Source organism: Pinus tabuliformis, chromosome 7 (genome assembly GCF_031772625.1).
Source record: "Pinus tabuliformis cultivar Carrire ecotype Pingquan chromosome 7, CPIR1, whole genome shotgun sequence".
Lineage (NCBI taxonomy): Eukaryota > Viridiplantae > Streptophyta > Pinopsida > Pinales > Pinaceae > Pinus > Pinus tabuliformis.
In genome coordinates, this window is record NC_142293.1 from 1,695,286,674 (window position 1) to 1,695,309,133 (window position 22,460).

General features: G+C 37.5%; 1 protein-coding gene across 1 annotated transcript; it reads left to right on the forward strand.

Annotated features, from left to right (window-relative positions):
* Positions 1-282: 282 nt before the first annotated feature.
* LOC149255046 (taxadien-5-alpha-ol O-acetyltransferase-like) lies at positions 283-2,025 on the forward strand. The gene is made up of 2 exons (XM_089457159.1): positions 283-751; positions 854-2,025. Exons 1-2 carry the CDS (start codon positions 284-286, stop codon positions 1,754-1,756), a joined length of 1,371 nt encoding a protein of 456 aa, XP_089313285.1. The 5' UTR covers position 283; the 3' UTR covers positions 1,757-2,025.
* Positions 2,026-22,460: the final 20,435 nt, after the last annotated feature.

Consider the following 22,460-nt stretch of genomic DNA (forward strand, 5'->3'; position numbering starts at 1 on the left):
ATGCAATTTAATGTATTTTCGGGCATGTGATACACAATTCGAATGTCTATTTCAGGTATAATCGACGATGCACTTTAATCTATTTTCAGGCATGTGATACGCAATTCGAAGATTCCAAGCGTTTGGACTTTTGTTTGAGAGCATCATTATGTAGCCTCCTCCCGAATCTTCCGGCCCCGCGCGACTTGTTCGCTACCAATGACAAACTTGTCATCTCCATCTATTTAACTGGATCAGGGCCTTTTGAGAAAGGGAGTAGGTCAAGTTGAAGGGGCAGCTGGATATGTCAATGGAGAACCGTCATATTTATTGCTCCCAAGTTCACCTGCCTGTAAAGGTAATAGAGTCTGTCCTGGTACCACCTTCCCAACATTCTCCCAATACCGTCCTCTATCTTTCCAATCTGGACGACCATTTCCTTGTAAGGAGGAGATTTGATGTATTTCTTGTATACAGTAATGGCTCCAAGAATATTTACTCCGCCACAAATCCAGCTAGGGTTATTCAGGATGCACTGTCACAACTTTTGTCTTACTATTACCCACTCGCAGGCCGGGTAAGGAGAACACAAGACGGTCGTAAACTTCAGGTAGAGTGCACGGGAGAGGGTGCTCTCTTCGTTGAAGCGGACACGGAGAGCACACTTCCAATCCTGGGAGAATTCGAGGAGCTGAAATCGTCATTCGAGCAACTGCTCTTTCAGTTTCCGCTCACCGTAGAAGTCGAGGAAGTTCCCCCTCTCATTTTGCAGGTAAATTGATTTTCATATACTCTTGGATTTCCCTTTGCAATTACTGGAAAAATCTTAATGAAATGACTGATCACAATGGGTGCTTTTATCTTGAAAAAATAGGTCACGAGCTTCAATTGCGGGGGCTTTGTGGTGGGTGTGAGTATCAACCATAGTCTGTGTGACGGACGAGGGGCAGTCCAGTTTCTCATGGGACTTGCAGAGATAGCTAGAGGAGAGACGAAGCTTTCAATCGAAGCAGTGTGGCAGCGAGAAGATCTCAAACCGCAGCAGCCCTATCTGGTCCGTTTTCAGCATCACGAGCTCCTTGAAAGTGGATACTTCGTTAACCCTAATACTCCGCTGTCCACTGTGAAATCCGAGGACCTGGTCTTCGCCTCATTTTATCTCAACTCGGATGCTTTGGAAAGGATAAAACGGCCCATCGTGGAGGAGCTGAAAGAGCACTGTACAACGTTTGATGTTTTGGCAGCGTTCGCGTGGCGAGCGAGAACAAGGGTTCTGGGAATTCCTTTTCATCACGTTGTTAGGTTTATCTTCCCAGTCGACGTGAGGAGGTCGTTCGACCCGCCTCTTGCAGAGGGATACTACGGCAATGGTCAGTACGTGGCATGTACACACAGCAGTACAGCGGAAGAGGTTGTTAATGGATCCCTTTCACATGCTGTAAAGTTGATAAAGAAGGCAAAGTTAGCTGTAAATGAGGAGTACGTGAGATCAGCCATCGCGTTCCTTGAAATGAAACGCTTACGCCAAGAGATCACTTTAGCCCCTCCGTGTGTCGACGATACATTTCTCACTGACTGGAGGTGGCTGGGATTTAACCAAGTGGACTTTGGATGGGGCGAGCCCCTCATTGCTTGCCCGGGTAATTGGCTCAAAATTTTGTATTGCCCAATTTCATTTCTGCCTCCCAAGAAAACCAAGAGCGGAGTAACGATGGTCTTCTGCGTGCCACGCCCAGCATTGAAAACCCTTGAATCGGAATTACATGGTCTAATGTGAATCAGTGGTTACAGATCTCTAGTGGTAAATGCACCAGTTCACGTGCTATGGGTATGATATCACTGCACCAGCGTTTTGTTTCAATCATGCAGAATAGTTTGATTATTAATCAATCATAGAAAGCAGGGCTTATCAGTTGTTTGTTGTTCAGAAGTAAAACGATCTCAAATAAGGAACTCCTCGTTTTAAGTCTACAATTGGGATTTTGATATTACTTGGTACAAACAAATAGTTTATATTTAATTTTGTTTTTATAATTTTTCACATTATTTTTTGATTCTCCATATCGATATAAATAAAGAGTGAGTTTTTATTTTTTTATGTGCATTTCATATATTATCCTGATTAATATATTTTTTTATTAAAAATAATAAATATAATTGTGTTACGAGGAGTTTTAAATTTTAATTTAGTAGGGAAAAAATGGATTGGAGTTTTGGATATAAAATTAAGTTATATATGTATATATACACTTTGTTAAGTGACAGATATTTTATATTTTTTGTTCGCTCATTTACGGGGCAAGAAATATTGTAATAGTATACTTATTCTATTATCATATATATTCTAATAGTGTATTGAATCAAAAAAATTAATAATAAAAATAAATAAAATAAATTGTTTATTGAATTCAAGTTATTATATGATAATTTTATTGCTATTAATTAAATTAAAAATTAGTTATTTAAAAAAAATATGTATATTATATTAAAAAATTATGTATATTATATTAAAAAATTATTTAATATTATTATGGACATAATTTATCTTATTTATATCACATAAAAAATTTAAAATAATAATAATAATATATGTCAATAAAAATATTGCTTTTAATCAATTTTGAAATGAGAATACTAAAATGCAAAAAAATAATTTTATTATATAAATTAAAACAATGATAATTATTTCATATTTTTATTTAAATTAATTAATAAATCTTTCCATATATAAATATGATTGATGTTATGATAATAATTGGAGTTATCAATTGTGGTTGGGTATAATTGTTATCTCTCTCAAACTTTTATACTCAAAAATATGTTTGTATCATTAACAAAATCTAACTCCAAGAGTATTGAGGAGAATTGATTGTGTAACCTCTTAATAGTGAGGTGTTTTCAACAACAGTGAGCTAACCCTTAGAATTGTAAACCCTAAATACTTAGTAAATCTAAAATTAAATAAAATCTATATTAATATTTATAATTATAAATAATTAGTTCAATTAATATTTTTTTAATAAATTAAAATATTATGTAAATTAAAATATATATATATATATATATATATATATATATATATATATATATATATATAATTTGATTTTTTAAAAATTAAATAGATAAATATTAAATATAATTAGTGTAGATTCACAACAGCGTCTTTGTATCACTAGCTAAGCTACTATAAAAACTATCGTACAAATGTTGAATAATTTCAATATTATTAATTCTTAATTCTTGAGAATAACTTATATTCTTCCGTCTAAATAAATTGTATTTCCAAGTGGGTATATTTTTGAGTTCTAGAACTAATAAGTCATAGTTTTAGAAAACCTATGGATGAGCAATATTTTGTCCATAAGGCAAAAGCAAATCTACCTTGAAAAAACTTGAGAAATTTAATTCTTAAAAAAATTTCATGGCTAAATAATTGTCTGAATTTCCTGAAGTATTGGAAAATAGGGTCCAAATATATCTTTGTATCTCCCAAACTATGATATATTTGTAAAAATTGAAAGAATTTTTTGAAAATCAGCTCGTTCTCACCAAAAGATTCTTTCCAATTTGAAAATTAGTTGTGTTCAAAATTGATGACAAAAATAAGAATTATTTAATATTTAAATCTGGAAACATGGGCTGCAAAGATTCATTCAAATCTTCCAAACCATGACACCTTTGTACATCCTGAGAGAAGTTTTTTTCAATTAACCCATTCCCAAAAAAACTTCTTTTTTTTTTCAAAAATTCCTTTCCAAATGTGTGGAAATTGTGACCTAAGTTTATGGTTAAAAGAGGAAAAATAGAGTAAAATAAAGTGATGCCATTTGATTTGTCGACACAATAAGAATAGTTGTTATGTGCATATAGCCATAAACATTGTGTTAATGTTCTTGAAAAGAAATAAATTAATTCCATGCACAAATAAATAAGTATTAAGTTTGATATTTATTGAAAAGAGATAAGTTATTAGCATGCACAAAAATAGAACAATTGTGTTGATAATTCTTGAAAATGAATTAAATTATTTCATTTAAAATATTACCAATGATGTTCTCATGATGCATATGCATTAAAGAGAGGCATTGGACTCTTAAGGAGAATATGTGCTTATGTGCATAGGAATAATATCTAGTACATTTGATCTACTGGAAATGAATATGTGAGCAACCATTTTGAGAAAGAGTTCACACAAAACCTTTGCATAAAAGATGATTGGTTGTGTTATTTGAGAAGAATTTGTTATTCATGCTATTTCTTGAGGAAATATGACAAATTTGTCTGATGTGTGAAATGATAGGAAAATATTTTGTATTGCATGCCTAATAGCTAGTGAGTTAGCTAACTTTTGAAAAAAGAATAATTAGTGTGTTAAATTCCTTGGAAAATAAATATATATATTTTCGTATGCAAGGAAGTATTTGTTTTGTTAGAACTCTTCAAAAAGAAGAGAAGAGAAAAACATGTCCTTGTATATACTATTGAATTAGATTATTCGAGAGGAAAATTAGTAATCATATGCTTTATTGTGTTAAGGTTCATTTAGAAGACCATTTAGAGAAACATATACACTTGCATGCATGGAAAGGTAAAGTTTTAGTATCATATTTCTGGAAAAAAGGAAGGTGCAATTGCTGCAACAATGTGTTGTTGGGTGAAGATATGACTGCATATTTAATAGACTTTGGCATTACTATTATATGTTTTTCAAATAATGAAGATGGAGCTTTCACTTCCACAAATGCACTCAAAGGATCTATAGGGTACATTCCTCCAGGTATTATTTAAACTATATACCATATTAAGCAATGTTATGATTTTCTTATGTTTACTTCACATTGTAAATTAAATTAAAAAACTTAAGATGAGGATCTATGAATGCAAAATATGGAGTGGGAGGACAAGTTACAACAAAAGGTGATGTTTATAGCTATCGAATAGTGCTATTGGAAATGCTTACTAGAAAGAAGCCGACCCATGACATGTTTGTGGAAGGAATGAACTTGCAAGAATGGGTGGGTAGTAGTTTTCCAAGCCGAGTACAATAAGTGGTGGACATAAGTATATTGAGGAGCACTAATAGATGCACTAAAGAAGATAAGGATATCAATTGTCTCAGTGCACTAATAAATGTGGGCTTACATTGCACAAATGAATCTCCTCAAGGATGGCCTACTATGATGGGCATTCTAGGCACATTGCAAAACATCAAAGACACTTTTTTGAGCTCTACTTCCATTCCCAAATTCCAATCAAATATAACACATTTGTTGGGTAGTACAAGTACTACTATCAACAACATTTGTGAAAGCCAAAGTTCTTCCACATCTTCTTTGTACATAAACCTTCATTGTTGATTGCATATAAATGTTTTATAGTTGATTGCATGTAAATGTGAACAATAGAGTTAGATCTACTCTGAGTGGTGTTTTGGAAATGTGTTTATGATTATAATATATTATTCTATCTTTAAAATACAATTATATTCAATATTCTTTACATCTATATGAATGTGTGACACACTTCTGGTATTAAATACAAGAGGACTTTTGTATTTCTTTCAAATGATTGAAACTTAGAAATATCTTATTTCTAGAAATTACTGAAGAAAATATCAAAATGAATATAATTCTACTTTATAAATAGAATTATTGTTGTTTCTTTGTATTTCTTTCAAATGACTAAAATATAGAAATATTTTTTAGTTTTAGAGACTATTTATTTTTGTAAGCTTAGCAGAACTACATCTTCATCATGTCCAATATATCATTGAATTGGTGACTTCACATCAAAGAGTGCCTTAACATAAGTGGATCACCGTCTATCCAAAACTCCATGGACTAGTTTTAGAGAATATTGAAAAAACTATCAAAATAAATATAATTATAATTGATAAATATAACTATTGAACTATTTATGTTTTTTATTTTTTATACAACTTTTTACAACTAAAAATAGAAAAGTCTATCTTTGACTTTTAAAGTATAACATAACCAACATAAAATTAATACTACTATTCAATTTAAAAAGAAAAAAAAAAGTTAATTGACACACATCCATAACAATTCGGACGAGCTTTAACTTTAAGTAATCATAGTTTACAAATTCTATCTTGCCCCATTTTGATAACTTTATTGTCATAACAGCTACAAGGAAAACATGTAACTTTTCTATCTTAAAACATATAACTTTTCTATCTTTAAATAAATTAGTAAATTTCATTTCTTTTAAGAAGTCAGGATTCTGTATCTAAAAGCATGGTGGAGAAGTCAGGATTCTGTAAGTAAATGTTGCGATGTTGTTTACAACAGCAAGAGTTGAGTTTTTCAGAGGAGCATCTTTGTGACTAACCGGCAGCTATATCTACAATTCCCCAACTTTAAATGCAATTTCCAATTCCATAGCACGATTCTTACTACTTTAGCAGCAGCTCCAACCTTCCCTTAGCCTTCAAAATCTCCAAGGTGGATAGCATTTTGGACTAATTTGGCGGCAAAGAGGTCCATTTCTCTCTGCGCATCTCTACTCACAACTTATTTTGTTTTTCTTGAAACAGATTCTAATTTTGAGTTAGTTAAGGAAGGGGAATGCAGAAATGGTGGTTCCCACCTCATCCTTTCCTTCGGAAAAGCAATTTGAGACGACTTGTTATTCAAATTTGATCTCAAATTCTCAGAGAAAAGCTGGAGGGAGTTGTCAAGATTTTTGACATGGAGTTCCCACCTGTGAAATCTTACTCGAACTTGCTGAAAGGATTGGAAAACTTGCCGTGGTGGAGCATGATTCTTCCCTTCTGACTATGTTCATCCAACTTCCAGAGAGCCTGTGCATGCGTATTAATGGAAGCAATACACATAACATATTTGTGATTTCTTCATATAAACAATGTGGGTGAAGCGTGATGAAAAAATAAGCACAAATGTGAAGCTCGTTGCTTTGCTTTAGAGATGGAAGAAAAAATAAGCACGAATGATCCTAAAGATAGATAAGAGATAAAATGATAATAAATAAAGAAGAGATAAAGTAAATAACACAGTTATATAAATAAAAGGTTAAAAAAAGTTACATCAAAATACCTTATTTACTTTAAAATATATTTAAATAATTTTAAAGGGTTGAAATTAATAATAATAATAATTAAAAATTAACTAATTTATAATTTTATTTTAAATTATTATTAATTATAAATAAATTTCATATTCACAAAAAATAATAATTAAAAATCAACTTAATTATAATTTTATATTATTAATAATAAAAATAATTAATATACATTAAACATATAATTTAATAATAAAAATAATTAATATATATTAAACATATAAATATTTAAAAAATATGTAACAAAATTATTAATAAGATGCAAATATTCATTTCTTTTAGACTTTCCTTCTTATTAGGTTTTTTCTTTCTTATTTCTTCCCTTCTTTCTTCTTTATAGGGTTCTTATGTTACTTAGGTTCTCAAAAATAGAAAGAAATTGATGGTGCCTTAGATCAGGTAGATGATTATTGAAAGGAATAATGTTAGATATAATCTTAATTTATAGCGAGCCAAAACTTTTAGGGGAATAAATGATGGGCAAGCAACTTGAGATACTTCAATAGATATCTAGATATCTTCCCTTTATCATGGAGATTCATTCCACTTAAAATCGACTTTGTTACAATCTCCCCTTTACCATGAAGATTCATTCCACTTTAAACAAGATTTCTTACAATTTATCATGGAGATTCATTCTATTTTAAACAAAGTTTGTTACAATCTCCTCTTTACCATTGATATTCATTCCACTTTAAATAGGCTTTCTTACAATACCATGAGCCAATAACCTTACTATACCACATGCCAAAAAACCATCACTCACATTCATATGACACAGGATCATATGGCATTTTAAGAATATTCTAGAATATTCCATAAAGTGAAATCCATACCATCCACCAAATAATCATTGATAATTAAATTAAAATTCTGGAAGCCCTATTCCAAAATAAATATGCCTATCACCATAAATATGGGAAAAAATAAGCACCAATGATCCTAGATGTCAAGTATAAGAGTTTTTTTTTAAGGAAAAATCATATTTTATTCAACCTGAAAAACAAAGAACAAAATTACATTCTCCATATGCTCAACAACATTCGATCATATTAGTCTTGCAATTAATGCACGACAAGAAGAAAGAAACTACTTTGGGGAATGCATGAAGACGGGTTACTCTTTTTGGACAAATGTACCTTTAAAATTTCAAAGTTTTTAGAATTGAAGCCCTCAAAATTCATATAAGTTGTGAATTTTGAGTCAGACTAGAAAGACAATTTGTGAAGAATTATGTTGTTTTCCTTTTGATGGTGCTAGACCCGCCAACATTCAGGCGATCTCCCCGGTATGAAGCCCCAACTAGACCTCACACCATTTACTGTAGGAGTCCCATCCAGTACGATGGCATGGTTGCAATTATCTTAAAGATATGCCTTAGCTCTTGCTTGTCAGCACATGAGAGTGGTATACGTAGTCTTCAAACAACAAGGTTTGTGTGCCTGGAGAGTGCTTAGTGTAACTCGTGTCTAAGTTCTTTCACTAAGAGGGAGAGGGTAAGAGTGAGTCTCAAGTTGAAATGGAATAGTCCCAACTCAATTAGAAACACACAACACAACAGGACATGTGCAACTTCCAACGGAGTTGTCCACATGAATGCAGCAATCACAAACACAAAGTGAACAGATAGCGTGTAAAACACCCAACGGAATAGTCCACACGAGTGTGATGATCAATATAACAAGTTTACAAGGATGAATTTGTCAAGTGTCCGACAGAGTAGTCCACTCAGGCGAGATAACATTAACAACTGTTACAACACATTTCCAATAGCATATTCACTAAAACAACCAAAATAGTTCAACTATCTTAGTACAGGTTAAAGAAACATGCATTACAAGCGTCCAAAGAATAGTCTTACAAACGAATACAATACATGTGTGAAAATGTACTAGCCTGTTAACAGACTTCTGAATTAATCGAAAGTTCCAAGACACATCCATACACCATACATCACTAATCCCGATAGTGGGGCATTGGAGCCAATGCTCGCTCCTCAAAGAAAAGACTACAGACTCTCAAGGCTATGTGGGAGGAGCCAAGGTGAAAAATTCTTTTTCATGTACAAATGAGGGGTATATTTAGCCAAGGGTGAACTTGACCCTTGTGAGCCTTCGACTTCCCTCATGAATGTTTGACTTACATGACTCTTCAACTTTGTATGTGGGTCTCTTGGACTTCCATGCTACATTACAACATTATGGCCCACAGTAGTGATGTGGCTGAGATGACTCATGACATGACTCAACATGACAGTACTGGTATGTTCATGTTGATAGTGGTGTCTATGTTGAGTTGCAGTGCTACTAAATGATGAGTGTGATCTTAGTGTATCATGGCTTCACCTTCGGATGAAAAGGTGTGCGGATTCTTCGATGGTCTTGGAGTTCACTTGATGTTGCATGTGCATGTATCCCCTTCACTGGTACTTGGCATGCTTCATGTGTTCATCCATTCGCAAACAAGTCTCCTAGCATGCACTCCTTGTTCATCCCATTCATCATCATGCCATGTCTCATCCATGTACCTGTATCTGCAATCACTCATGATGAGACGACATCAAATCCAAAAATCCCCTAGTCTACCATGATGCATCATCTTTCGCTTTTGGGTGGAGGTGACTGGAGAGAGGACAAAGCTTTTGAAACTGCATAGAGCACGTTTTAGGTTGGGATGTGAGGCTTCAGGGCACTATCGGGAAAACTGCGCAGAGGTCACTGAGAAGCTAGGTTAAGCAGTACGGGAAAGCAGTGACATCTGCGGGATCTACCTCAACTGGGAGGCAGAACTGCGCAATTTTTTCAGGGAAGGCAATGCGGGCAGCAAGAGGCACTCACAGTGAAAATTGCACAGATTTTTAGAGGAGGCTAGGAGCAAGCTGCGGGAGCTTGTTGGCCAAAACTACGTAGATCTAGGAGGCAATCATGCAAGACATGTCTATGCAGTTTCTAGGTTGAGCGAGCTGCCGAGAAGCTGGTGGACAGTCCAAAAAAAACTGAGCAATTTTCAGGAGGAGTGGCATGTCGGCTAACAGGGGGACTCCGTGACAAAACTGCACAATTTCCAGAGACAGTGCAGTGACAGGCAGCAGGTGCCTATCCCTCTTGTCTGCGTAATTTCTTGAGTTAGTGTAGGCAGGCAGGATGATAACTTCTGCACAATTTTTGGGGGGAGTGAAGCTTAGGATCATTGTCCAGTCAAATTCTCCGGTTGACCAATAGGAGGCTTGATGGATAGGCTTGTGAGAAGCACAGATTGAGATAGCTTCTTGGGAAACTTCTGCGTTGTTCTGGGTGACAGTCAGCTAGGTTGATTCCAGGATTGCGCAGTGCAAACTGCCTGGGAGGCAGCCTCAAGCTCTGCGCAATTTTGGGCAACAATACTTGGTCACTGAGGGTTGAGACTGTGCAGTGCAGCTCAGTGGAGGTCCGGCTAATGGAGGGTGGTCCGGTCGATAGATCTTCGGAAAAATGGTTAAGTGTGTGAGTGATTGAACTCATGTATACATGACCTTGCGAAAACACACTCAACATGACTCAAGGATAAGACACCTCAAACCAACCAGACAACATGCTTAGTGTGACTGACTAACCGGTGTGAACAACAAGTGCGACACTTGCACGACATTGCATACAACTTCTTATGTGAGTGTGAAAAATGCTTACATAGCGAACACAACTTGTACAGACGAAGACAAACCTTGAACATAGGCAAAACAAGAATGCAAGCATGAAATTGTAACCAACATGCTAAAAGATGACCGGTGAACGGTCAAGCAAAGAGGGTTTAAAGACTCGACACGAGCTCATGGGATGAGACTGAGGGTTTGCAATCATCAAGGAAAAACCAAGGAAGGCTCTAAAATTTGATGCGGGCCAAAATTTTGCAGGGCATTGCAGCCGCTACAACACTTGGCAACACACTGTTTGAATACCATCTTCTCTGTTTATTCCATTAACATCACATGGTCTTGGTATATTAGGGAGTATTGAATCATTGTGCGGGTTAATTCAGTTTCCCCACTTATCCCATGGACAAACATGGTTCACCTTTCGCCAACTTAGTCGAACACACAACAACTTTTAGCTTGATCACATTGTTTCGAAATTGGAAAGGGTAGTTTGGCTCGCAAGTTTAAAATTTTCATAGTATAAGTTTTCATCTCTGGTCTTACTCCATTGCCTGTAGGCCTGGACAATACCCCAATGGAGCCACGCAGGAACACACGTATTTCTCCACTTCTAGCGAGCCTGGTTAGTACCCTGGTGGAGTTGCATTCTTCACCTCTCTGCGCAGGAAGCCTTTCTCTTCTTTCACCTTTGTATTTTTTAAAAACGGACTGTGTATAGGCACTTATTTATTTTTGGGGTGGAAGAGGGATCCCGACTTATTGAGAGCAGAAGAGGTTGTTACTTCAGAGAATCATGTAAGACCTCTGATTTAGGTTTTCTCTTTTAGATTTCCCCTTCTCCATTTCTACTAGTTGGATGAGCTTGAATACACAGAGCAAAAGACTAAGTACAGCCATGGGGTTTCCCAATGTGGACATAGGTTCATGGTTGGACCAGAGATCCCCTTATAGACGGATCGTATTTTCTGTCGAGACTTCATCAGCCGAAGGTTATAACCAAGCATAGAGAAGACAGGCACAGGGCTGAACAAGTGCTGCAGTGTCACAAGACTCTTTGGATCTCAGCCACATACTCATTCAAAAGCCAGAACTCAATAGAGGGTAGAACTTATTGAAAAAATAAAAATAACACGATATTAAGCAAACAAAACAAAGCAAACCAAAAATAGAAAAGCAAAGCGAAAAGACAACAAGCAGTAAACAGACCATGTACATGGTGTGGGGCACAAACCCGACTTACTAAAAGTAGTGCTTTAAGTCTTGGTCATTGACAGGAAGGTTGTCAATCCTCTTGTAAATTGATTGCAGACGGTACGTGTGTGGGCCAATCTTTTCCTAGATAATGTATGTACCAATCCATAGGGATTGGAACTTCGTATGTTTTCCTTTGTCTTCATGGGGTTTGTCCTATTTCAAGGCTAAGTCACCCACATCAAAGTTAGTATTCCCTGCAGACTTTTTGTTGAACCATCTCTTGATACGGTTTTGGTGGAGTGTGAATTTTTCTTTTTCTTTCATCCTTTCTTCCTGCAACTTGTGAAGTGTATCCATCCTACGCTGAACTAGCATACAAGGCTTGCCTTGGGATTCTTGGGACAATTGGAGCATAGGAAAGTAGATGTTTGGCAGAAGAATGGCCTCTTTCCCATAAACCAGGAAGTATGGGGAGTTCTCAGAGAGGTTTTAGGTGTTACATGGCCAACCCATAAAGCATTCATCAAAGCGGAGTTCTAGTTACGCTGCTCAGAGTAAATGGTCTTCTTGATTATACAGATAAGGTTTTTATTTGTAGATTCAGCGAGACCATTTCCCTGCGGGTAGTAGTTAGCTGAGTGTTTAAGAAAGATACCATATTGAAGTGAAAAATCATAAAGCTTTGAAGACAAAAAGTAAGTTGCATTGTCAAAAACAAGTGATACCGAAATGCCAAATCATGAGATGATGTTTTGTTGGAGGAAGTTGATGACTTCTTGGTCATTCACTTGCTTAAGCGAAACTACTTCTGTTCACCGCGCGAAATAATATGTAGTTGTCAAGATGTGGCGGTGTTATTTCGATGAATATGGGAATATTTCCCCAATGATGTCTAGGCCCCACTGTTGAAATTGTTCAGTCAGTGCAACAAGGTGCAGTGGGGCTACTTACCTTCATGTTCTGTTGGTGCATCGCTGATAGATAGGGCACTTGCAGGCATAGGCATGTGCTTCCTTGAATAATGTGGGCCAGTATAAACTGACTCGTATGACATTTTCCGCAATGGTATTTCCCGTGAAGTAGCCCCTGACTAGTCTTCCATGTAGATAATGCAAGACCCTCTCTGAATCATGTGCCTCCGTCATTGTGCTTTCTATACAACACTTCGTGCACCAACTGATAAGGTAAATCTTTGAGGCGAAGTGCCCTCTTTTGTCTCATGGAGAATTGAGAGGGTATGGTGCCATGGTCAAGGTACTGGCACACATCTTTGTACCAAGATTTTCCATATGGAGTGGGTGGTGCTTGCTCTAGATCATACATCTCGATTTCTTGCTCCCAACTAGTGAGCTCTTCTTCTTCCTGACGTGCATGGATTAATTTGGCTGTGAGTCTGTGGAGGCCATGAACCTTGATAGTGTGAACTGGCTTGATGTCAAGATCATACTCTTGCAAGCTTGTCATCCAGTTCGCATGTCTTTCACCCAGCTCTTGATGTACAAGAAGTGATCAGATTGTTGGGTGTGGCACAAAGACTATGCAATGGTTCTTCAACAAGTAGGGTCTGAAGTGTTTCACCACCTTGTATATTGTGTATGCTTGTGTTTTGATAGCATGGTAGTTGAGTTCGAGTCCCTGCAAGCTTTCACTCATGAAGGAGATGGGACGTTTTTCGTTCAGTTCATCCTTCTAAGTGAGTACTGTAGTAAGTGAATTGTCGGAGGCAAAGGTGTATATCAAGAAATCCTTATTAAAGTTTGGGTTGTAAAGTGCAGGCACATCATCAATAGCCTGCTTGATACATGTGAATGCATTATTTTCCTTCTTACCCCAACTATAGAATACATCCTTCTTGATCATGTCTTGTATAGGTTTCACTATCTGCACATAATCTGAGACGAACTTCCGAAGGAATTTTATCTTTCCCAAGAAGGACTGCATGGCTTTCTTATTAGCTAGGTGAGGAATCTATGTGATTGTCCAAACTCGGTCTAGATCAACCTTGATCCCATTTCTGGAAATGATGTGCCCAGGTAGGTTCCCCTCAGACATTATAAATACACTTTTCTTGGGATTCAAAGATATCCCATATTTTCGGAATCGCTCGAATATCTTCTTCAGATGGCGTACGTGGTCTAACCATTTTCTGAAAAAGACAGTCACATCATCAAGGTACATCACTATGCTCTATCTAATAAGTCCATGGTGCACTGAAAGGTTGCACTTGCATTCACAAGCCCAAATGGCATTCTCCTATAGGAGAACGTACAACACTTGGTACAAGGTATTTTTTATTCTATTAGCTTCTTCTACTACAACTTGGTTTTATCCCGAAAAACCATCAAGCAAGGAAAACATTTCCACTCCAGATAATGTCTGTAAAATATGTTTCATCGATGACATGGGATAGTTGTCTCTCTCTGAGGCACAATTCAAGTTTCGAAAATCAACACATAAGTGAATCTCCCCTGACTTCTTAGATACAGGAACTTAGTTAGAAACCCATGTAGAATGACAAACTCTGTAAATGATCCCTGCATCCAACAGCTTAGTCAGTTCTTTCTATATGAGGGGTTGAAGTGATAGATGTACTTTTCTCAGCGTCTGTTGAAATGGCTTGACCCCTTCTTTGATCGAAATCACGTGTTGGATTATTCGTGTGCTGTATGTTTTTAGATAATCATATGTCCATGCAAACACATCTTGTTACTATTTTAACAAGTGGATAAATTCTTGCCGCTCTTGCGGTGTGCAACACATACCGAGATTGGTGAACTTCAGATCTTGTTCCGTTCCCAAGTTGATATGTTCATGCGTGATGGTGGGACTGTGGATTTTTCTATTCCTTGGCCCTTAAAGGTAGTTCTACAAGTCATAGAGCTTTTCAAGAGATACTAGACCCTTGGGGATGAGGTTTCCTTTCTTGTCATCAGTTGTGGCTTGCAGAGACTGATCGTGCTCATCTTCGTCAATCACTGCATCCTTGAAGACATCAGTGTTGGCCATGAAGTGTATATTTTTTTATCATCGTAAAAAATGAATAGATTAGTTATGTTATCATGGATAGAAGGCTTATACAAAATTTCAACAGTAAACCTATCCCTTAGTAGTGTCATCCTAGAAATTGCATTAGCTAAGGCATCGACAGATGCATTACGCATTCTTGGCAGAGCAATGATATTGAAATATTGGAAGTTAGAGGTCAGTCACCATACCTCATGTTGATAAATTTTGAGATGAGGTGAAAAATAGTGTATGATGTTATGTACTTGTCATACCATGATTTTTGAATCACCTACCACTTTGAGTGTAGCAACATTGAGGCTAATGACTTTGTGCAAGCCCAATATGAGTGCTTTGTATTCAACAGTTTCGTTCATGAACTTGAACACCAAGTGGCTTGAGATCAAGTGCTTCTTGTGTTTTGGGTCTATCAAGACACACCTAGCTCCAGATTCATCTTGTGTCTTTGATCCATCAAAATACATGGTCCATAATTCGTGTGTACACGAACTGCTCGTTGTGCTAGTACTGCTACTGCTAATGCTACCAGTGTTATAATGTACTATACATGTTTCATTCCCATCAGTTGGGCAAGGGAGGAGGCCCAACTACGTGTCTGGTGGGGTTGGAGCTAGCTGTGTGAGATAACACCCCAATTGTTTTTCCAAGAGGCAATTTTTGAACATGAGATCTGCGAAAGACAACGGTTCGTTCTCACCATTGATGGGAGTGACATTATGTTTCATGTGTCTCTTAGATAACACCTGGATCTGATTTATTTTTCTCTGGTACGAAAGCCATAAGTGTGACTAGTCTATGGAAAAGTATCCATTCAACTTGCTGGACCAGTATCTGCTAAGAAATAAGCCATACATTTCTGGTATGTCCATAATGACAATGTTGATGCACTGGTGAACTTGGCTGTCATGAGATAATCGGGCGATCACATCCCAAAGTTCACCAATGGATGGTACGCATGTTCGATCTAGTTGGATGATCTATGCAGATGTCTTGCTCCATTGTGCATTGATTCGCTTGGAAATGGAGAGTGGCATGACGTTAGTTGATGCACCAGAGTCAACCAAGTAGTTTCAAATGGAGCAAGAATGGAAGGCAAACCGAGTTTTCTTCTTCCATCCAAAGTGTGTTGAGCACAGTTGTGAGTGAACCGGGAGATGTGTTTGCTCCCTTGCTAGTATAGACTATGTTGTCTACTGATGTTTGCCCCAATGCACGCAGCAGAATATCTCACTGACCCTTGAGCTTAGCTAACTCAGAAAAAGAGATTTTTTCACAAGTTTTCTTCATATCTTCCACAATATTGTAGTCAAGAGCGGGTAAACTCACCAAGGTGTCCGAGGATAGACTTGTGTTTGTACTGTCCAATGGAGAGTTCTGAATTTTATTGCTCATGGACGTACTCTTGTTTGCAGCTATCTTCCTGGGATTTCTTTGTGCTTTCTACTTTGGGATGGCTGGTGGATCAAACTCCCTCAACAATTCAGTCTTTTATTGCATCTCCCCAATGGTAGGGGGATCCCCTTGACTTCTAAGATTGTATCAACCATTTTGTTTTGGGGGTTGCTTCTCAGTGTTCGTTTTCTGTGTTGTGTGCGAACATTGATACATGTTGATCACCTACCTAGTACCTGATGCTTCATCATCTTCATCTTTCGGTTGACACTACACACTGTTTACCACGTTTCTCAAACTGTTGCACACTGATTCTGTAACTCGTTTCCATTCTGAACAAGTTCCTTCTAGGTGGAAGTCCTCATGGAATGAGAAAAACTTGGAGTTTGTGAACATTTCCATCTGGAACATTGAGTTGGAGCTCTGCACAACTTTGGCCAGGAAGTTGTTGCTTCCTGATGACATTCTCCTCTTCTGTTTTCTGGGAGGTTAGTTGTTAGCAGATGTCTTGATCATTCATTGCTTTAGCTTAGATACCTTTGCTGTCAAGTTCTTGACAAGACAAGTAAGGTAAGGGTTTCAATGTCACTTTCTTCCTTGTCTTTCCCCTTACTCGCGGAAACCTGGGGCTTCCTTCTCACATATTTGGAGTCTTTTTATAGTTTTTCATCCTTGATGACTCCAATCACACGTAGGTCCTTTTCCACAACAATCGCCTCTTCACAATTTTCAAGTAATGTTGGTTTCGCAGCCTGCTTGACGAACTACACAATACTAGTTCGTAGTGGAGATGTGTAATAGTTGACAGTGATGGATTCATGATGTTTTGTGTCTCAAGATGCATAAAAACCTCTGATTGAAGTCTTTCACTTTCTCTTTTGACTCCATCTTGAGACTAATCAACTCTTTGAGAAACATGGCAGGGGTCTTGTCATCAATAAATTTTTCCAAAAACATCCTTTTGAACATACCCCAGTTTTGGATGGAGTTGACAGGAAGGTTGTGATACCATACCATTGCTCAGCCATCCAAGGTACACGAAAATAATTTGCATGCAATGTCATCATACCATACCTCAAGTGTATGCAGTTGTAGGTAGAAGTTGTATAAGTGGTCTTTTGCCTTCACGGTTCCATCAGAGTCATACTTTTTCAACATCCTCTCCAAACGCTTTGGCATCCTATGCAAAGCACTTGAGAGAGCCAATGGTCCTTGAGTAATCCATTCTAAGTTTTGGCCAGCCATGCCTTCTTCTTCTTCTTCTTCTTCGTATACCTGAGACTAAGTCCAAGATCATAGGAGTGTCCTGTTCTCCTTGTCAGAATATTGGATGTTCCTCTACATTCTCAACCACTTCTACCAGACCTTTGAGAGTGGAAATAACTGTTTCTTTCACTGATGAGAAAATGACTCCTATAGGAGTGGTCTTTGGCTTCTTTGATGCATATGGAAGATCTTGTATTCTTGGGATTAGTCTGACTACTTTGGAAAACTGATGGGTGATGGGACGAATAGAGCATGGGTGCTGATATGAAATTTTGTGTTCATGTCTGGGAGGTGAGGAGTAAACAACTTCAGAGTTGTGTGTAGGTGAGAAGGAGTGTGAGTTATTGCCTTGACTAGATAATTGATGAGTGGCGACGAGAGGACATTTTACCATAAACAACTAGTGGCCCTCCTTCTAGCACCAAAAATATTGACAGTGTTGGACCGGCCAACATTAAGGGGATCTCACTCGTATGAAGTCCCAACTAGAACTCACACTGTTTCGTGTAGGAGTCCCATAGGGTATGATGGCCCAGTTTCCATTATCTTAAAGATATGCCTTATTTCTTGCTTGTCAGCACATGAGAGTCGTATACTTAGTCTTCAAATAACAAGGTTCATGTGCCTGGTGAGTGCTTAGTGTAACTTGTGTCTAAGTTCTTTCACTACAGAGGGAGAGGGTGAGAGTGAGTCTCAAGTTGAAAGGGAATAGTCCCAACTTATTTAGAGACACACAACACAACAGGACATGTGCAACTTTTAGTGAAGTAGTCCACATGAATGCGATAGTCACAAACACAAAGTGAACAAGTAGCACGTACAACACCCAATGGAATAGTCCACATGAGTGTGACGGTTGTTATAACAAGTTTACAAGGATGAATCTATCGAGTGTTTGGAGGAGTAGTCCAATCATGCAAGACAACGTTAACAACTGATGCAACGCATTTCCAATAGAATACGCACTAAAACAACCAAAATAATTCAACTATATTAGTATAGGTTAAAGAAACATGCATTACAAGCATCCAAATAATAGTCTTACAAACGAATACAATACATGTGTGAAAACATTTTGGCCTGTTAACAGGCTTCTGAATTAAGCAAAAGTTCCAAGACACATCCGTACACCATACATGACTAATCATGATAGTAGGGCTTTGGAGCCACCGCTCGCTCCTCAACGAAAATACTACACACCCTCAAGGCTATGTGGGAGGAGCCAAGGTGAAAAAGTCTTTTGCATGTACAAATGAGGGGTATATATAGCCAAGGGTGAACTTGACCCTTGTGACTCTTTGAATTCCCTCATGAATATTTGACTTACATGACTCTTCAACTTCGTATGTAGGTCTCTTGGACTTCCACGTTACATTAAATTGATTACAACAGTACGGCCCCTATTAGTGATGTGGTCAAGATGACTTGTGACATGAATCGACATGATAGTGCTGGTATGTTCATGTTGACGGTGGTGTCCATGTCAAGCTACAATGTTGCTGAATGATGACTATGATCTTGGTGTATCATAGCTTCACCTCCGCATGACAAGGTGTGTGGAGTCTTTGATGGGCTTGGAGTCTGCTTGATGTTGCATGTGCATGTATCCCCTTCGCTGGTACTTGGCATGCTTCACGTATTGATCTGTTTGTGAACAAGTCTCCTAGCATGTGCTCCTTTTTTATCCCGTTAGTCGTCACACCATGTATCATCCATGTACCTGTATCTGGAATCACTCACGATGAGATGACATCAAATTGAGAAATCCCCTAGTCCACCATGATGCATCATCTTTCGCTTTCGGGTGGAGGTGACTGGGAGAGAGGACAAGGCTTCTAAAACAATGCATAGCATATTTTAGGCTGGAATGCGAGGATCCAAGCACTTTTGGGAAAAAATTCGCAGGGATCACTAAGAGGTTGGGTTGAGCAGTTGAGGAAAGCAGTGACATATGCGAGACCTAGCTCAACTGGGAGGAGGAACTGCACAATTTTTTCGGGGAAGGTAGTGCTGGCAGCAAGAGGCACTGGCAGTGAAAACTGCATAGATTTTCATAGGAGGCCGGGAGCAGGCTGCGAAAGCTTCTTGGCCAAAACTACGAAAATCTAGGAGGCAGTCATGTAGGACATGTCTGTGCAGTTTCCAGGATGTGCAGGGTGTCGGGAAGCTGGTGGACAGTCCAAGAAAACTGTGCAATTTTCAGGAGGAGTGGTAGGTCGGCTAGCAGGGGGATTGCCTGATAAGACTGCATAATTTCTAGAGCCATTGCAGTGACCGGAAACGGGTGACTGTCCCTCTTTTCTATGCTATTATTTCAGTCAGTGCAAGTAGGTAGGCTGAAAACTTTTGTGCAATTTTTGGGATGAGTGAAGCTCGATGTCACTGCCCAGTCAAATTCTCTGGTTGACTAGTGGGAGGCTTGATGGATAGGCTTGCAGGAAGAACATATTGAGATAGTTTCTTAGGAAAATTTTGTGTTGATCTGGGCGAAAATCAGCTAGGTTGATTCCATGATTGCACAGTGCAGACTACCTGTGAGGTAGCCTCAAGCTCTATGCATTTCTAGGAAACCATGCTTGGTCACTGAGGGCTGAGACTGTGTAGCGCAGCTTAGTGGAGGTCTGACTAATGGAGGGTGGTTCGGTCGATAGATATTCAGCAAAATGGTTAAGTGTGTGAGTGAGTGAACTCATGTATACATGACCTTGCGAACACACACTCAACATGACTCGATGACAAGACACCTCAAACCAACCAGACAACATGCTTAGTGTGACTAACTAACGGGTGTGAGTGACAAGTGTGACACTTGAGATAGATCATTAAATGACCGTGATGACACTTGCGCAACATTTCATATAACTTCGTGTGTGATTGTGACGAGTCCTTATATAGTGAAGACAACTTGTACACATGAATACAAACCTTGAAAATAGCCAGAACAAGATGGCAAGCAAGCATGATGTTGTAACTAACATGCTAAAAGACGACCGGTGAATGGTGAAGGAAAGAGGATGTAAAGACTCGACACGAGCTCATGGGATGAGGCTGGGTGTTTGCAATCATCAAGGAAAAACCAATGAAGGCTCCGAAACTGGATGCAGGAAAAAATTCTGGAGGGTGTTGCAGCCGCTACAACATGTCATAATGCTATTTTTTGCAAAAAAATTAGTGTCGTATAATCTATCAATTTTCCATATATATATATATATATATATATATATATATATTAAAAATTACACATTTTAGACAAGTTATGCTACACGAACACACACATACATCTTAAGATGTGTGTGTGTGTGTGTGTGTGTGTGTGTGTGTGTGTGTGTGTTAAAAATTACACATTTTAGGCTAAACAGACGCACACATTTTAAAATGTGCAAGCATGATCTATGTGGATAGAACTAAGTTTTTCATATTAAAAAGTTATTTTTTTATGCAAAATTATATTTTTTATTACTTTTCCAAGTTGGTGAAGCAATATTTTAATCGCATTTTGCAAACACGTGATCGCTTAAGATTTTAATCTTGTTTAAATAAATTGAAAAACCAAGAGTACCCTTTTGAAGATGATTCCTAAACGAAGGTAGTGGTATTTTTTGAAAAAAAATTGTTGTATATAATTTATGTAATAAATTTTTATTCATCCTTTGTTGAAACTGTCCCACAAATTGTTAGAAATTGTAGCAAGAAAGGATCAATTTGACTTTAGCCTTAGTCAAATTGAGTAAATTGAATTTCCACATCAACATGAAAACTTGGAGGAATACTAATGTCTTTTGGATTAATCACATCATGAGGATTTGGTCAACGTTTCGAACCAACTAATGTGGTTCATCCTCAAGACACAGGTGAAAAAATCAGTCGATCTGAAGGAATAAATAGCAAGGATGCATCCAAGTCTAGAAATAGTCGTTAAAATTTAGTCGTTATTAAATTAGTTATAAATTAACAATTTTTTATATTATTTATTATATATAAAATAAATAATTAAAATAAATAACCATGAGCTTTTAGAGTAATAAAACAAAAGTATGTAATAAAAATGTATGAGAAAAATAGAATTTAGAGTAATATCCTGACAAATAACATCCTCCTCTCAAGGATGAATGATGCTTCCATTTCTCACAAAGTTTTCCGTAAAAAAACTCACACAAAACAATATCTTCATGCTCATTCTCATCATTTCCCTACGCAAAAATTTGGAGTTCTTATCACTCTTGCAACTTGGGCTTTGAGAATTTCGAATGAGAACCACCTGGAGCAAGAGAAGTCTCATCTTCTTGAGGTATTTGAGAATAATGGGTATAATAGAAGTCAAGGCCTTAAGGCCTTTAAAAGGGCCCGCAAAGAGTCTAGAGTTAAGACTTCCTGGATGGATCCCACCTTTAGTGTTCATCTTCCATTTATCCATGGGACCATAGACAAGATTGCCCATATCCTTAAAAAGAATAAAGTTTCAGCTTCATTCAAACCTCTCAATACCATTGGAAATTATCTAAGATTTGTTAAGGACCTTGTAGACCCTAGAGACATGAAAGGGGTCTACTTGATCCCTTGTTCATGTGGGGTTTCCTACATTGGGGAAATTGGTTGCTCCATTAACCAAAGAATCTGAGAGAATGCATCATACATTAGGTACAAACATTCCCGCTCATTAGATCTAGCTGAACATGCGTATAAGTCTAAGCACCACATCTGCATTGAAGATTCCAAAGTCATTGCTAGGGTTGATCACTTCCACCATAGGAAGTTTAGAGATGCAATTAAGATTGAGAAGCATGCAATCAATCTCAACAGGGATGATGGTTGGAAATCAAGTAAGAGCTAGATTCTAGCCTTGTCTTCTTATTTCCAACCCCTTGTTTCTTCC